At 45.5% G+C, this 18665-nt stretch overlaps 1 protein-coding gene across 1 annotated transcript in view; it reads right to left on the bottom strand.

The window, feature by feature from the left end:
* Positions 1–3386: 3386 nt before the first annotated feature.
* PPIP5K1 (diphosphoinositol pentakisphosphate kinase 1) overlaps positions 3387–18665 on the bottom strand; it is a 183494-nt gene continuing 168215 nt past the window's right edge. The window contains exon 31 of the mRNA XM_077829275.1: positions 3387–9586. Within this exon, the coding sequence (XP_077685401.1) occupies positions 9510–9586 (77 nt within the window). The 3' untranslated portion in view covers positions 3387–9509. The remainder of the gene's footprint in view (positions 9587–18665) is intronic.

The raw sequence follows: 18665 nt of genomic DNA, 5'->3' as shown, positions 1-18665 counted from the left end.
TATTGTTACTAAAGAATGACGCATTTCTGCTGTCTTCTGTGCTCTGGTTAGTGCTGACAGATTAAAGCCCAGCGCTGGAGGAGAAGACTAGCCAGTCTCAAGGGCTTTTGGGAAGCCTGAGTCTATCTGTTAAATCCAGTTACCTGGGATGTGAGCTCTTGTTAGTTAAATGCCTCAAGGTCTCAGTTTAACAAATTGTTTTTATTGAAGATATTCATCTAGCACAAACCAGACTGTCTTATGGCCACTTTTCTTCTGGGAAGGAGAGGGGTCCAGTTCATCATTAGGGTGGACATTAACAGTGTTAAATAAAGAGACGCCTCACCCCATGCAGTAAAACACACTTCACAAGCTGAATTCTGATCTCAGGACAGTAAGGTTTTTCCCGAAGCTGCCATTAGTGATGCACAATGAGTTTGCAGTTTCTAGCACATTTCCTTGAGCAGCCGGTTCCTGTATCTAGGCACTAGTGCCCCCAGGGCACTGCTGCCTTGTTATTTTTTTCAAGGCAGAGATCCAGTCTGCGGAGGCTTAGGCCATTTTTCATAATGTACCAGACATACAAATAGATAATACCAATTAGATAGTGCCTTGCCTTTTGGCAAGTCCAGGTCATTTGCTTCTTCTAAGGACCTTAATAATTCCTAAAAAGATTTTGCCTAAATTCCCTTTTCACCTGCCCTTTCTGAACTTTCTTTCATGCATCCTGATCCAAGTGCCTCACCCCTGCCTGTATCAGATGGGATCCAAAACAGAATCTTAGATGATTAAGAACTAGAACAGAACAGCCCTTAGCATCTTTATTTTGTATGTTGCTTGACTGTTGTCTGAGCCTTTCAGAAGACTCTTGTGACACCAGTCTCTAAAAGGAGAAGCGGGAGAGAAACCAATAATTACAGCCTGGTTAGCTGTGTTTCTGGAGGCCTCCTGAAATGGCTTCTTATGGATAAACTTGAATAGAAGTGGGAGTTCTGCCCAGAGCTTATGAGAAAGAGATCAATTCAAACAAAGCTGATCGCATTCTTTGGAGGAAGAACACAGAATATAGGTGATAGCTGGATCAGTGGCTTACATTCACCTGGAGCCTTTTGCACGATACACACAGGTGGCTATCAAATGAGATTACAGCTATAGGCATCAGCAGTAAGACAATGAGATGGCTGGAGAGGTTTTTTTTTTTTTTTTTGAAGTTAAAGGTGTTTTATTTTCAGACAACTTATGTTTTTATAACTTATTACAGAAATGCTTAGAGGTCTGCTCAAACTCCAAATCCAGGTCCTTTGGGTGGTTCAGTCAGAGAAGTAAGACCAGCTGGCTTACAAGAAAAGCATCCATTTCTTGGGCCAGGTTTGGGAACTCTGCCAGCCTTTAGTTCATCAATTTTGTCTTCAATATCTTTTGGTGTCAGATCTTCACAATAATTATCATTTATTTGTACCATCGCAAGCGCCTAAACATTTGACTTCTACCAGTGTGAAACCGGCAGGAAGTGCAGAGTACAATCTAATGGCAGGTTTCAGAGTAACAGCCGTGTTAGTCTGTATTCGCAAAAAGAAAAGGAGTACTTGTGGCACCTTAGAGACTGACCAATTTATTTGAGCATGAGCTTTCGTGAGCTACAGCTCACTTCATTGGATGCATACCGTGGAAACTGCAGAAGACATTATATACACACAGAGACCATGGAACAATACCTCCTCCCATCCCACTGTCCTGCTGGTAATAGCTTATCTAAAGTGATCATCAAGTTGGGCCATTTCCAGCACAAATCCAGGTTTTCTCACCCTCCGCCCCCCCCCCCAAACTCACTCTCCTGCTGGTAATAGCCCATCCAAAGTGACCACTCTCTTCACAATGTGTATGATAATCAAAGTGGGCCATTTCCTGCACAAATCCAGGTTCTCTCACCCCCTCACCCCCCTCCAAAAACCACACACACAAACTCACTCTCCTGCTGGTGATAGCTTATCCAAAGTGACCACTCTCCCTACAATAAGAAAAGGAGTACTTGTGGCACCTTAGAGACTAACCAATTTATTTGAGCATGAGCTTACTAAAGCTCATGCTCAAATAAATTGGTTAGTCTCTAAGGTGCCACAAGTACTCCTTTTCTTTTTGCGAATACAGACTAACATGGCTGTTACTCTGAAATCTCCCTACAATGTGCATGATAATCAAGGTGGGCCATTTCCAGCACAAATCCAGGTTTTCTCACCCCCCCACCCCCATACACACACAAACTCACTCTCCTGCTGGTGATAGCTTATCCAAAGTGACCACTCTCCCTACAATGTGCATGGTAATCAAGGTGGGCCATTTCCAGCACAAATCCAGGCTTTTTCACCCCCCCCCCCACCAGGGAACACACACACACACACACACACACACTCACTCACTCTCCTGCTGGCAATAGCTCATCCAAACTGACCACTCTCCAAGTTTAAATCCAAATTTAACCAGAACGTCGGGGGGGGGGGGGGAGGGGTAGGAAAAAACAAGGGGAAATAGGCTACCTTGCATAATGACTTAGCCACTCCCAGTCTCTATTTAAGCCTAAATTACCAGCAGGAGAGTGAGTTTGTGTGTGTATGGGGGTGGGGGGGGTGAGAAAACCTGGATTTGTGCTGGAAATGGCCCACCTTGATTATCATACACATTGTGAAGAGAGTGGTCACTTTGGATGGGCTATTACCAGCAGGAGAGTGAGTTTGGGGGGGGGGGGGGGCGGAGGGTGAGAAAACCTGGATTTGTGCTGGAAATGGCCCAACTTGATGATCACTTTAGATAAGCTATTACCAGCAGGACAGTGGGATGGGAGGAGGTATTGTTCCATGGTCTCTGTGTGTATATAATGTCTTCTGCAGTTTCCACGGTATGCATCTGATGAAGTGAGCTGTAGCTCACGAAAGCTCATGCTCAAATAAATTGGTCAGTCTCTAAGGTGCCACAAGTACTCCTTTTCTTTTAATCTAATGGCAGTGAGTCCTCATGCAGAGGAGTAATAAGTGGGGACCCCTTGCCCAGGGCTGGGACCTAATGCAATTTATAACACATTTAAGAGCCGTTGAAAGTAGAACTAGTTGTGAGGTCTGAATATTTACAAGCAATAGAGAGTTCAGATGGAAACTTCACCCCATGCAGGAAGATTTGGGGAAATGGGCACACACAAATGGATTATAACTTCAGGGTCAGGAAATGTGAAGTTAGGTATCCAGGGAAATTCACCTAAATGGCAGAATCTTCATTCAGAGAAAGAAAAGGAGTACTTGTGGCACCTTAGAGACTAACAAATTTATTTGAGCATAAGCTTTCGTGAGCTACAGCTCACTTCACGATGAGCTGTAGCTCACAAAAGCTTATGCTCAAATAAATATTTTAGTCTCTAAGGTGCCACAAGTACTCCTTTTCTTTTTGCGAATACAGCCTAACACGGCTGCTACTCTGAAACCTGTCATTCAGAGAAGAGGCGGGTGGCGGTGGAGCAATGCCATGAGGTTTGGGAGTTCAAGTCTTGGTGTATGGCTGCAGTATGGTACTGTACCTCTTATCTAAAGCGGTGACTCTCCCCAGGGGGCCTGCCCTAGGGGGTGAAGCATCTGTCAGTCTCTAAGCAGTTATGCTTCCCTGCCACTTTCAGTCCAGTCCAGGTCTTGCTGAATGATTTTAGAGCAGGGGTTTTCAAACTGTGGGTCAGGACCCCATTTTAATGGAGTCACCAGGCTGTGTTAGACTTGCTGGACCACAGGGCTGAAGGTGAAGCTCAAGCCCCATCACTTGGGGTCGAAGCCCAAGCCCCACCGCCCGGGGCCCAAGCCCAAGGGCTTCAGCCCTGGGTGGCAGGGGTCAGGTTACAGCCCTTGGACTTTGGCTTCCCTGTCCTGGGGTAGTGGGGCTTGGGCTTTGGCTTTGCCTCCCCCATCCTTCGAGGTGGCAGAGATCAGGTGGGCTCAAGCTTTGGTTTCCCCCTCCTGGGTTCGTGTAGTAATTTTTGTCAGAAGGGGGTCACGGTGCAATGAAGTTTGAGAACCCCTGTTTTAGAGGCTTTTTTACCACCTAACTAAAAAACAAACCCAAGAGATTCCTAAGTCCTCTTTTTCCCTTGTGTGACTCTCTTCAGGTTCTGATACTGGGCCCACCGCAATGGTGTCTGAGCACTATGATAGCTGGGCTCCGTGTGGCTGGCTGTCAGACATTTATGTTGTGCCCAATACCATGCTACTCTATCTTGCCTGCTCAGGGTTGTTCCTTGTCATGTGTTTCTTTGGTGTAAATTACCCCATATTCAAATCTGGGGATGACATCAAACTTGGAGGAAGAAACAGCCTATTGCCACCTGGTTTCCACTTACCTAATCTGTCTGGGACATAATAGGGGAGGACAGATTATGGGGCATCCATTGTTCCAGCAGCATCTGCAACATGTAGTGTCAACAATTTCTTAGTCTCTAAGGTGCCACAAGGACTCCACATTGTTTTTTCAGTGCAGGTGAGTGGATCTAAGATCAGGGCTAGGTTTGAGTGTTGACTAATGCGGTGGGGGGAGCCAGCATGGTCAGATAGCATGAGGAAAGTGAGTCCACCTGTTGTGAAGGGAGGGCTGGCATGAGCTCAGTATGAGGCAATGGGATGTATATGTAGAGCCCTGCACGGATACAAAATTTGTATTCGCATCCGATCCATGATCCGCAAACATGGTCTGCGGATGTCCACAGATGTAAAGCGGATATCTGCAAATTTGCAGGGCTCTAGCTATAAAATCTGGATCCATATCCATCCACGAGCCGCAAATTTGGTTCATGGATATCCACAGATGTAAAGTGGGTATCTGAAGGTTTGCAGGGCTCTATGTATATGCCTGATGAAAGGCATTGACTGAGGTGCATTGTCCCCACTGTGATGCATGGGGGAGGGTGAACCCAGTGCGATGTGGGCTTGGGGGAGCACCTCTGGTTCTCTCCAGCTGACACATTTTCAATACTGAACACAGAATAACAAGGCATTTGCTAATAGAATGGACATGGGTGACTCAAGTGCTATGTGCATTTATATAACCTTGTAGACATAGGTGAAATAGTGCCTTGCACATCAGGCTGTAAATCAAACCCCAGGAATCCAGACCATGTAGAGAAGTTGCAAGGTGGCACCCAAAATCCAAGCATGCAAAGTCAGAAGAAATGACAGAGGCAGAGGATAGCTGGTTTCAAGTCAGAGGCTGGTAACTGAGAGAAGTGGGCCCTCATGCTTCTCTTTCCTTCTGCCATGGTTAGTTTATTGGCTTCATTTTACATGTATATGACATTCTGCATAGTGAGGCATTGGGGGTTCCCAGAATGCAGCAGGATGAGAGGCTTGGAGATAAGAAAAGCTAGTGAGGAGTGAGCAGTATGAGGAAGTATTAACATCCATGAGTGAGAATGAGTCTTGGGGCATTTGAACAGACTCCAAAATGCAATAAGCAACGAGAGGGTTCCTTGGGAGCCTTTGCCAAAAATATGCCACCTGAAATTTGCAAACTGGAGGGAAACTTGGGGTGATTTCCCTGCTTCTGATAATTATCTCCTCCATTGGTACAGCTAAATCCTTCCTGCAAGAGAGAGCTTATATGTGAGGATCATAAACATAGTGTTGAATAGCCCAGTAATGCATCAGATTTAATCTGCTGACAGGTACCTGTATTTTTTAAAAGAATCCCTAGGGGAGGGACACTTCTTGGTCATTCTACAAGCTTCTCACCCCACCTTACACTTCAGATGAAATAAGATGGATGGGTTGTACCACCAAAACACTCAGGAGCAAAATGTAATATTCTCAGCCAAGTACATCTTTATCAAGCAATGTTGCACAGTTGTGTTGCAGCATTTCTTGGTTCTGCTGATAAGAAAGTGTCATTGCTTAAATGCAAAAACAATGAATTATTTCATTTGCCTACTGTAACCTGGCACATGGAGTTTATCTCAGGATTAAGAGGGACATTTTTGTGGGGTCCTCTTGTTAAGATATTGGCAGCAAATCACAGATACAATTCCACTGAAAAGGAACAATATAAGGAGCTAGCAGTGGCCAGCACGGTCCCCTCAAGGTTAGTAAACATCTATCATGGGACTGGAGGAGTAGGAGGCAACCAGACAAGGCAGAGTCTCATGGAAAAGATGAAGGTTGCAACAGACACAGCTAATGCTGCCACAGGGAGGAAGGGTGTGAGAGGGTTTTAACGAGTACCAGAAGGGTGGGGAATGAGGCGAAAAGCCTGGCTCATTAATAACAGGGAGATTAAAACAGTTGTTCTCAAATGGCTGAGTCACTGAATTGCTTTTTAAAATGGTCTATAACAAAAAAGTGAGACAGACTAGTCAAACAGCATGAGCTGAGAGAGCAAGCTGGGTTCTCACAACTCCATGAAGCTTGAATCGATCGGGGGTCCCAGGTGGTGGTGGTAATTGAGGGTCCGGAGTGCTGAAGTCAGGCAGAGCCCCCATCATGATCAGTCAGAAGAAGATGAAGTCCCAATGGAACTGATTCAGATTTTGGATCCAGGCATCAGAGTACTTACTTGAGCGTGGGTAGGAGTTTTTGTAGAGAAACAACAATGGTTCAAGGGAGAACACTAGATTTGTTTATGTGTAAACAAGGGAATATACCAAAGTTGTTTTGTTCAGGCTAGACCATGGGAGCTGATCATTCCTGTCTTTGGGCGGTGTTCCTTGGAGGGTGCTCACAATGTAATTAGGGAGCTTCACTATTTTGGATACCAGTAAAGGATTTATTACTAGAATTGGTCTGATAACTGCTGAGCTGGGTGTGTGCAGGCTGGGTTTATTAACATCTGGAGCAGAGATCCCACATCATGCAGTGTTTCCCTGCTTTTCTGGTCCCAGAATTTCATGCGGTTCTTGCCTTGGAATCTCTGTTCTCCATTCTGAATGCTACTGGAGATGCCTCTTTGCCCCATCTTCGATGCAAATGAGGCTAGGGGAGTTTCCTTAATCCTGTCATCTGTATCCCAGGGGTCTAGGTGTGTCTCCCACTGCCTTTTCATTAGGGTGACCAGATGTCCCATTTTTGTAGGGTCAGTCCTGTTTTTAGGGACTCTTTCTTATACAGGTGCTCATTACCCCCCACCCCCGTCCCGTTTTTTCACAGTTGCTATTTGGTCACCCTTCTTTTCATTGCTTTTTGTAAATCTTTTTTCTGATGCAGATTTGGTTCAATCAGAGGCTGGCGGGAGGTAGGGGGGAAAGAAGGTCTTTTGTGAGTCCGACAGACTGGGTACTGCGCCCTGGTTCCCCAAGAACACAGAGCTGCAAGGTAACAATGTCATCTCTTCTCGCTTCTCTTTTCTCTGTGACATTCCTAAATGTCACCTCTTTAGACTCACTGTGTAGAGTGCTACTGTCCATTTTCTCATTGGCAAAGCACTACATCCTAACCTAAGTTTAGGAAAGCATTGACTTTAGTGAGACTTTAGCACATACTTAATGCTTTCCTCCACTAGGGTCAGAATATGTCATCTCTCTGCTTGCAAGCTGTATCCTGTTTTCCCACCGTTTGTCTTGTTTTTTAGATTCTAAGCTCTTTGAGTTAGGGACTGTTTCTGTCCACATGCTTATACACTGCCTAACATCAAGGGGCTCTGATCCTGACTGGGACCTCTGGCACCACCACAATACAAGTACTTACCAATCATCATCATCATTAAAGCTCTGAAAAGTTCCATGCACATAATAATATCCCCATGTTCAAACACCAGTGACTCTTCATTCATTTCTGGATCCAGTTCAAAATCACCCTCATTTTAGAATCCGCCATGATCTTGTTCCCACACATTTCAGAGACCATCTTTGTTGCCTTTCTCTGCTCATCTAGCATTGTCATTTAGCAGTATGTCCCAAGCAGTCTGCAAAGAGCTACAAAAGGATCTCACAAAACTGGGTGACTGGGCAACAAAATGGCAGATGAAATTCAATGTTGATATATGCAAAGTAATGCACATTGGAAAACATAATCCCAACTATATATGTAAAATGATGAGGTCTAAATTAGCTGTTACCACTCAAGAAAGATCTTGGAGTCATTGTGGATAATCCTCTGAAAACATCCACTCAATGTGCAGCAAAAAAGCAACAGAAGGTTGGGAATCATTAGGAAAGGGATAGATAAGACATAAAATATCATATTGTCTCTATATAAATCCATGGTACACCCACATCTTGAATACTGCCTGCAGATGTGGTCATCCCATCTCAGAAAAGATATATTGGAATTGGAAAAGGTTTAGAAAAGGGCAACAAAAATGATTAGGCGTATGGAACAGCTTCCATATGAGGAGAGATTAATAAGTTTGGGACTTTTCAGCTTGGAAAAGAGACTACAGGGGGATATGACTGAGGTGTATAAAATCATTACTGGTGTGGAGAAAGTAAATAAGGAAGTATTATTTACTCCTCATAACACAAGAACTAGGGGTCACCACATGAAATTAACAGGCAACAGTTTTAAAACAAACAAAAGGAAGTATTTTTTCACACAACGCACAGTCAACATGTGGAACTCCTTGCTAGAGGATGTTGTGAAGGCCAAGACTATAACAGGGTTCAAAAAAGAACTAGATAAGTTCATGGAGGATAGGTCCATCAATGGCTATTAGCCAGGATGGCAGGGATAGTGTCCCTAGCCTCTGTTTGCTAGAAGCTGGGAATGGGCGACAGGGGATGGATCACCTGATGATGATTACCTGTTCTGTTCATTCCCTCTGTGGCACCTGGCATTGGCCACTGTTGGAAGACAGTATACTGGGCTAGACAGAGGTTCGGTCTGATCCAGTCTGGCCGTTCTTATGCTCTTATTGACCTCTGGCCTATCCCGTCACTCTTAGTATGAGAGCCTCTCTGGAGAGCCCTGCCCATTGACTCTTGATTGATTTCACATACCGACTGAAGATGTTTTCTCCTTGCCAATACCTGTGACTCCCTCGCCCTCGCTGGTTACTAGTTCTCTCTGTATAGTATTTGTGAACCCACAAATAGATGCTGTACAAAATAAAGATGTATTGTAGCAGTTTTAAACTATGCTCTGCAGACACCTATTGGTGGTCCACAGAGTACTGGCTGGGTACAGCTGTCTCCGACTGCTGACGTGCACTAAAAAAGCTAAAAATGCTGCACCACGCTTTGTTAAGACAGGAGAACCTCATACTTACGAACACCTCGGTAAGAGAGGTTGTTCGCAACTCTGAAATGCTCATAACTCTGAACAAAACATTGTGGCTGTTTTTTCAAAAGTTTACAGCTGAACATTGATTTAATACAACTTTGAAACTTTACTCTGCAGAAGAAAAGTGCTGCTTTTAACCAACTTAATTTAAATGAAACACGCACAGAAACCGTTTCCTTACCTTGAATGAGGTGTGTGGTTGACCGGTCAGTTCGTAACTCTGAGGTTCTCCTGTACTGCTTTTTCATGTAAGCAGTTGCTGTAATTATCACATGTGCTGGTGAATGGAAGGGGAGGTTGCTACAATATAATCTCTTTATTAAACTGTGGTCCAACATTATGAAGCAGTTTGATGTGCCTTGTTGTATTCTGTTGATCTGTGAGGGGGATAGGTATTTAGTGGGTAACTGCAGGTACCAAGTTAGCCCTACTTTTAATTAATATCTTTACTAGTGATCTGGAATGGGATGTAAACACTGTGTTGATTAAATTTACTGATTATAGTAAATTATGAGGTGTTCAGAACAGCCACGATAGACAGAAGGATAATCCAAAACAAAGAAAGGAATTCTCTACAGAGAAAGGAATTTTTGGAGGGAAATGACAAAAGGAGATTTCATTTGGGAAAGTGCTGCTAATCCAAACCACGCCCATTCAATAGGAATATTAGGAAAGTAATAATAGCTGAAAGAGATGTAAGAGTGATATGACATAGATATGAATACGCTTGCAGCTGCCAAAAAAAAAAACGCCCAGTACATTTGGGCTGCATGTGCTGGGGCATAATGTCCTGGGACAAAGGTGATGTGCTGCTTTCTCTGTGGGTCTAGCCACCTCAATCCCAGAAGAGCAACAAAACTGAAAGGGAAGATTAAAAGAGTTTCTGATATGTATCATCTGGCCAGACACTGAGAATAGTGTGAAAAACATGTTTAAATTTAGAGAGGAGGGAAAACCCAAGCAGGAAGAAGAATTGTTTGGGGGTCCAAGGCACGTAAATTCTGGGAATGGGTTGAAATTAATCAAAGGAAAATTTAGGGTTTTCAGAAATACAGCCTGACAGTGAAAGGGATCCAGATGGAGGACCATTAAATTTTACAATTCGCTATCTGTAAAAATGAGAGAACCCTTTCTTTCTCTCACCCTTGGTCTGTTTTGTCTATTTAGACTGTGAGTAATTTGGGGCAGGATGTGCCCATGTCCATGTCCCCAGGGAAGAGTACAGAGTCCCATCACTTGAAAAACTGGAGAACAAACTGTAGTGAATAATCCTGCCTTGCACCAATAGGGGTTGAGCTATATATATCCTGGTAGTGCTCTTCCACCTCTCTCTCATCCCTCAACCTGTGTGGGTTCTGAGCACCTGGGCTTCTTCAAGAAAAAAGATGGGGGAGGCTGCTGCATACCTCTCTAAAAGCCACAGGGAGAGAAGTATGTATTGAAGACAGCAACAGTTTCTGAATACTGAGCAAAAGAGCAACCACCACACATGTTCCTCTTCACTTTCTATTCCAAAATTTGTTGTGTTGCTGTGGGGTTGTTAAACAGCTGCTGTGCCCTACCCTAGAAGTAGCTGCAGCTCAGTGGGGGTGTGAATGATCCGTGTGTGTGTGTGTGTGTGTGTGTGTGTGCACACACTCCTTGGGATTCTTCCTGATGACTGCTTATATCTATACCATGCCCGTCATCACAGTGTCTGTGAGATATAACACTTATCTCCGGTGCTGATGGTGCAGCCAATATGGGCGTCACATTGTCTTGGAATCTGAGTTCACTACGTTGCTGATACCCTTGGGGAGTGTGGGTCACCATCTCCTAGAGTTAAGGGAACTAGAGACTGGGAAACTGTGGCCTGATTTCCAGTTTGGGGGTGGGGAATGGAATTCGGGATATGGGCGTGAGCCTTCTCCACACAGACAGATTCCTGGGAGTGGAGATGGGGAATGGGATAGCAGCCACTGCTGGGGCTCAAGCCAGCACTGTGCAGACTCCCATGTTTCTTCGAAAGGTCAAATGACAGTCAGATGTTCCTGTTTGTTTTCTCTCTGATGTCTGGCAGAGTTATGCTGCTTGCACAGGGCCAGGCTGCCTCACACAGACATACCACTCACCAGCTAGCTCCTGCTGCCAAAAAACAGATAGCACAGTTATGGAATTTGCCTGCCAATGATCTCGCCTTTCTGGACTCCACTACAACCCTACAGCCGGCCCCATGCTCAACACTTCCTCCCCTCAGACCCACTACAAACCTACAGCAGTCCCCATGCTGAGCACCTCAACCCCACAGCAGGCCCCATGCTCACCACTTCCTCCCCTCAGACCCACTACAACCCCACAGCAGGCCTGAGGCACAGCACTTCCCCTCTCAGCAGGACCGCCTGGGGGGGGGCGGGGGGGAGGGAATGGGGCAATTTGCCCCAGGCCTGGGAGACAGGGTGGGGGCAATTTCAGTGGCAAGTCTTTCAGTCCGTCTCTTCCTCGTTGGCGGCAGCTCAATCGCTCCACTTCAGTCTTCTGCAGCAATTTGGCAGTGGGTCCTCCTGTCCTCTTCCTTCTTCGGCGGCACGACTTGGGTTTTTCTTTTTTTCTTCTTCCCCGCTCAGGGCAGCAAAACTAACTTTTAGTTAATGGAAGGGGCCCCCGAAATTGCTTTGCCCCAGGCTCCCTGAATCCTCTGGGCGGCACTGCCTCTCAGGCCCATTACAACCCCCACAGCAGGCCCGCCTGTCTGGGTTCCTTTCACAGGCCTGCTGATGCCCCTCACTTGTGACTTTGAGCACCCCAATGCCTGGCAGTATTTCCCAAATCACATAGGCAGTCTGTGGAAATTGAACCTGGATCTCCCAAGTACCAGGCTAGTACCCTAGCCACTGGGCCATCCTCCTTCTTAGCTCTAGAAATTCAGATCCCCCGTAATACCAGGTTAGGGAGCAACTTCTCCAGCATGGGTGGGACCCTCTGCCACCAGTGTGGAGCCACCCTTTCCATCAGCACAGTGCCCCCCATAATGGGCTAGAGAACAGCTTGTCCTGATACTAGGTTTGCAACATCCCCTCTGGCAGTGCTACCCCATCTGTGGCTGACAGCCAATCCTCGGGCTTTCTTTAACGCTCCAGGCATTGAGTCCATCTTGCATTAAGAGAGGGGAAGGTGTGTGTAACATATGGGATAAAAGTAGGAGCTTTCCTCAATATTCTGTGCAAAACTTTTTTTCTGGCCTTTATAGTGACGCTCCCCAAGGGCTGCTTCCTTGTATTTGCATTACAGTGCCAGAGTGGGAATGAATATGTTGTTCTCTCGCTCTCTGAACAGACCCATTTTGGGACTGAAATCTTTTTCTCTCTGGCACTGAGGAAGCTACAGTTGGAGATTTCTCAGCCTCCTTATAAAAGAGCCAGTTACCATCTCAGAGTGATGATGTCATTTAAGAATGAAGTAGATGGAAGCCTTTCAGTTTGCAGAAGACTATGCTAAATTATGCAGATATATGCACCCAATGATCACTCATGCAAAGCTGGGGCTGTCTTCAAATGTGGCCTTTTGTTTATACAGATTCAGAAAGGCCTTGAGTCCTGTAATGTGTGGCTCAGAGCCATGCTGAAGTGTGGGAGAAGGCCAAGCAGCTGCAGAGGTTCAGGGCCTCACTGCAGGAAGAGCTTTTTGAGGAAAAACTCTAGGAAAAAGAAAAGGAGGACTTGTGGCACCTTAGAGACTAAAATTTATTTGAGCATAAGCTTTTGTGAGCTACAGTGAGTCAGGCTATTGAGGTCATGATGTGGCAGTAACTGCAGCAAGTTTTCCCCTGTAGTGTCAGCTGGAGAAGTTAATCTTCATTTTAGCACCTATACACTGTTTTGTAGCATCAGTGGCTGCTGAATTCCACCCAAGAGGCTGCTGCACTATAGGGAAAAGGATCCCTTTATAGAGAAACTGTAAAACTCCTTGAGATCCTTTAGAATTGCAGCTACAGCGAGAAGTGCCTTCTGGTACAATCACTCAAAGCTGAGCGACTCAGCACGTAGTTCATGGAAAGGAACTGCCCTTTTCTGGTGCTGCTCCTCCAACAATACTAAATCAGAAGAATTATGTACCTGTATACATGAACCTTCGTCTGCACATTTTATATATAGCCATTTATATGGGGGGGGAGGCAAAGTATTGTCATGAATCAAAAACTATCTAAGAGATAGGAAGGAGCATAGAAATAAATGGTCAAATTTCATCATGGCAAAAGATGCCCAGTAGGGACTTCAAGATTCCACATTAGGTACAGTGTTGTTTAATCTATTAATGCTGGCAAAGGGCATTAACACTGAGCCAACAAAATTTACAGGTGACACAATGTTATTTAGATCCAGAGAAGGGTGTGAGGAACTTCAGAGGGACTTAACGAAGTTGAGGGAATGGGCAGTATGGTGACAGAGGACGTTAAAAATCAATAAATGTGAAGTAATTCACATTGGGAGGGTGGGGGAAAATAAACTTCTCATGCACCTTACAGTTTTATATTAACTGAATCAATTCAGGAGAGGGACCTGGGCATCACTGTAGACAGCTCTATGAAGACCTGCTAAATGTGCAGCTGCAGTCAGAAGAGCAAACAAGATGTTAGGATGCATAAGAAACAAGATGGAGAATAATGCAGACTCTTATAATGCCCTTATGTACCTTTATGGACTGGCCTCACCTGGATACTGAGTTCAGTTCTGGTCACACCATCTCAAAAAGGATGTAACAGAATTTGAGGAAGTTCAGAAAAGGGCTACAAGAATGATTAGGGGGCTGGAGAAACTCTTATGAAGTGAGGTTAAAAAGATAGGGATTTGTTTAACCCTGTCAAGGACACCAATAAACAGGACAAGATAAAAGTCTAAAATAAAGAATGGTTTAGAGCTTCTCATCTCCTGATCTCATAACACAAGAACAAGGGGACACTCAATGACACTGAAAGGTGGGGAATTTAAAATCACTAAAAAGAAATGCTATGTCATACAATGTGTAATTAGACATTGGACCTCACTGCCACATGATATTGTTGAGGCCAAAAATTGAGCAAGAGTCAAGGAGGGGATGGATTAGGCCAGGGATCCGCAACCTTTGGCACGCGGCCCGCCAGGGAAAGCCCCTAGCAGGCTGGGCCGGTTTGTTTACCTGCCACGTCCACAGGTTCAGCCGATCACAGCTCCCACTGGCCACAGTTTGCCGTCCCAGGCCAATGGGGCTGTGGGAAGGGCAGCCAGCACATCCCTTGGCCTGCGCCAGGGGTTCCCTGGTGGGCTGTGTGCCAAAGGTTGCCAATCCCTGGATTAGGCAGTGTAGCCTATGGAATAGGAGTGCTGGACTGGGATTTCGGAGACCTGCATTCTATTCCTAACTCTCCCACTGGCCTGCTGGGTGTCAGGCAAATCACTTCACCTCTCTGAGACTGACTTTTCCCATCTGTGAAATGGGGACAGTGATACCGATCAAAGCATTGTAAAACGCTTTGAGATATGTTGATGGAAAGTGCTATATAAGAGCTATTATTTCTACTGATAAGACTGTCCAGAGTTGTCATAATTAATGCGAAGAATGAGAGTATTGAGAAGGAGACAAACCTCCTGTTTCAGGGCCAAAGCCAGTCTCCACTATTAGGGGTTAGAACGAGACCTTTACAAAGTAGATTATCCCACATCTGCTATTGTGGGGTTCTTGCACCTTGCTTTGAGGCACCTGATGGTGCTGGCTGATGCCTGAGATAGGATATTGGACTCAGTGGACCAAAGGTTTAACCCAGGGTGGCAAGTCCTATGTTTGACTGCACAGACCCTGTGATGATTATGGTAATACAGAACATACATGGAATATGCAAAGTTAAAATTAAGACTCATGCAATTGGAATTTTAACCTTAATGTTTCATAATATGCAGGGAAGAGGTTTGCAGCTAATATATAGTGTTCGTGAGTATCATTTGACAGGGCCTAAAGAGCACAAAGCCAGAATGGTGATGCTACTCCAATAATTGGTTCATTAATAATATCTTCCAGGTGACTGAGGTTGTGGCTCTCACCAGACTGAGACTGTTTTTCTGTGTACTGTAAACTCTTGACAGTGGGAGCCAGGCAGAGCAAGGGCCAAGTGTGATCACAGGTGTATCTCTCCCCTTTGCCAGAGCACTCATGTGGGACAAAGTGCTGTGGGATTCATTCCATTAGTATAAATGACTCTTTCTGTAACCTCAGTTACTCGATTCTCTATTTCTGATTTAAATAATTTTTGACAGTAAGCGTAAAGAACCCCACCCCCCACCTGTGCATTTGAATCCTTTGCCTGTGTAGAAGAGGCCTGTGGAACTGGCTTCTTCTGAATAGGCTCTACAGAGGGAGCTATCTGTAGTGGGCTCTTCAGGTATGAGCCCAACATGCTCATATTCAAAGTCTTTAGGGTAACCTACATTTCCCTGAGCTGCCTTGGCCTTGGACCCACCAAGGATGTGGATCTCAGGGAAGATCAAGAGGGAAATCCCTTTGGATACTGCTCTCCTTGGTGTTTTGATCTATCACCTCTTGGGTTCTGGGCCTTCATGTTGTACTCTGGGTTCCCACTTTGATGTTAAGTGAGTGTATTGCACTGGGGATATGAATAAGAACATCAGAACGGCCACACTAAGTCAGACCAAAGATCCATTTAGCACAGTATCCTGTCTTCCAACAGTGGCCAATGCCACATGCCCCAGAGGGCATGTGAACAGAACAAATCCATTCCTGTCACTCATTCTCAGCTTCTGTCAAACAGAGGCGAGGGACACCATCCCTGCCCATCCTGGCTAATAGCCATTGATGGTCCTATCCTCCAAGAACGCATCTAGTTCTTTTTTGAATACTGTCTGTCATTCCCCACGTCTCTCTTTCTTACTGCTAGTTCTCCTGAACTTTTGGCAGGAACTCAGGAGAGTGATTCTGGTTGCTTCAGTTGCAATTCTCAATTCTGTTAGCCCCAGTTGCACGTGGTGCTTCTCCTGAGCCTGGATCTCTTGCCTCTGAACTCAGATCAGAAAGCTCTTCATCTAGAGCATGGTTACAGGGCTGTTAAAAGGGGATCCTTGTATTTCTCTGGGAAAGGCTCTTCTGTACTTGTGGAATTGCGTCTGTGAAATAGAAATGATGTAAGCATTCAAGAGCCTCTAGAGATGATTCCAGTCTCTTGTGCCTTTACCAGTCATTTTAGAATTTTCTTTCTCCTAGATGGAGTGGAAGTTCTCCTGTCTGCCATCTTTGCTTCTATGTGCCTGTGCAGAGGGTCTGTCTCGTCATCCTTTCCAAGACAGTATATTAAAGGGCCAGTGAATGTGTTTATTCAAAATCATGACCCATGAATCCATGAGATGGAAATCTTGGTTCCCTCAATACTTATCCTGTCTTTTGAGTCAATCTGCCATTGAGGCCAAGAACTTAACGAGAATCCAAGAAGGATCGGTCAGTTATATGAATAACAAGGATAATCAGAGTTATAACTGTAATGATCAAAAAAAAGCTTTGGAAGGGATGTAACTGCTCCTGGGGCACAAGCTGACCTAACTAATAGCAGTCAGAGTAAACTGTCCATGGGGCAGACTATCCCAGAACTGCCTGCTGTAGGGTTTCTTCCTCTGAAGCAGCTGATCTTAGCTAAAGTCAGCAACAGGACATGTGGCTAGATGGTCCACTGGTTTGATGCAATCTGAGAATCCCTGTGTTCTCTGTGTAATGGTCCCTATGTGCATTCTACTTGGTGCACATGCGCTCCACGGGCCTGAGTCCAGAAGATTTTTGCCGGCAATGTCCACGGCTCCATACCTGTGCCCCACTCCTCCTCATGTTCCAAACTGAGAGTATAAGGGGCAGCAAGTACCGACTGCCTCTCTGGTTCCTTTCTGCCATCCATGGTCTGAGACAGCATCTCTTCAGTGTCTGTAGTGTTTGCTAGCATCCTCTGCATCCAACTATAAATATCTATAAATAACTCTTAGATAATAGTTTTAGATAGTTTTTAGCAGTTGGGGGCCAAGCTCTTGGGATTCAAAAGCTGAATGTCCTGGGGTCTTCCCAGTCAACGATGACCATGTCAAATGCCTCTGTTGCCTCAGGGAAGCTCACAGCCCCTCAAAGAGCAGCATTTGCTGTTCTTTCCCAAGCCAAATCTGTCAAGCCTGTGAGTACAGGCTTCAAAAATTCTTAATGGCTCTTGCTATAAGGCCCCAGTCTGACCCTGGGCCATCAGACCCACCCTCCCTCAGTACATTCTGCAAAGAAACTGGGTAGCGCCCCTTCCGAGCACAGTGATCTCTGACTCCAGGGCTGATGGGAGTAGAACTAAGAACTCCTCCAAAAAGGGCAAGAGGTGGATAGGAAACACTCTCCCAAGAAGTGAGAGAAATCCCCCTCCATGTCCTCATCCAAGAAGAATACCTATTCTCCAACACCTTCCAAGTCAGGTGAGACACTGTGTGTCAGGAGCTCACAAGGAATGTGGTACTAATCTCCTGGCTCTGAAGAGCAACAGCATCCCAAAACCAGTGTTATCTGCCAGGAGCTGGACTGTCCCAAGTACAGTGAGAGAGAAATGAAAGTGGACAGTTCCCACACTGATGGCACCATCACACCATGGTAAGGAGTTGTTGGTACCAAAGACCATCATCATGGGTGCTGCAAAAAAAAAAAAAGGCCCTCCTCTTGCGTCTGGGGATAGATACATTGCTTCTGAGGGCACTGCTAGCTTCTCAGGCCTGGAATCTCCGATTTTCTCATGGGAGATCTCCACACCATCGTCCAGCGCATGAGGGGAAGGGAGAGTCACTCACTGGTACCTTCTCCCAGCCAGGCATCATAAGATCCTGGGTACCAACAGCACTGCCCATAGAGTCGGAAGTTTCCCTTTCTGGTGGCCATCACTTCAGCCAGAAGAGTTGATGAGTTTGGAGGCTCTTATGACTAATATGCTTTTCATGATCTTCCATAGGGATTCCTAGTGATTCCTGAAATTCACCCTCACAGTGATCTTGGAATTCAATCTAAATTAGACTATTTGCTTACTTGTCTTCACAAAGCTGCATGCCTCTGCTGAGGATAGCAAGCTCTACTCTCTGGATGTGCAAGGATTGGCATTCTACCTGCAAAGGAGCCTTTCAGAAATAGCCTAGATTATTTGTGTCCTTCGCAGAATGTCAGAAAGGGTGCCCGCTCTCCTTCCCCTTTTCTGTCTCTCCAAGGGTTTTTAGCAGTATAAAGATACTGGAGGAGTGTATGGTCCATGCTGACCCTCATACCCTGGGTTTGGAACACAAAGAGGAGTGAGGTGCAAGTACAGACCAATGGAACTACTAGCAAGAGTCTTCCAGTCTTAGGTGCATGGAGCACATGTACACCAGCAGTGAAAGGAGGGGGGAGGGATAGCTCAGTGGTTTGAGCATTGGCCTGCTAAACCCAGGGTTGTGCGTT

The sequence above is a fragment of the Eretmochelys imbricata genome, chromosome 10, assembly GCF_965152235.1.
Source record: "Eretmochelys imbricata isolate rEreImb1 chromosome 10, rEreImb1.hap1, whole genome shotgun sequence".
Classification (NCBI taxonomy): domain Eukaryota; kingdom Metazoa; phylum Chordata; order Testudines; family Cheloniidae; genus Eretmochelys; species Eretmochelys imbricata.
This window is presented reverse-complemented; position numbering and strand designations above follow the sequence as displayed.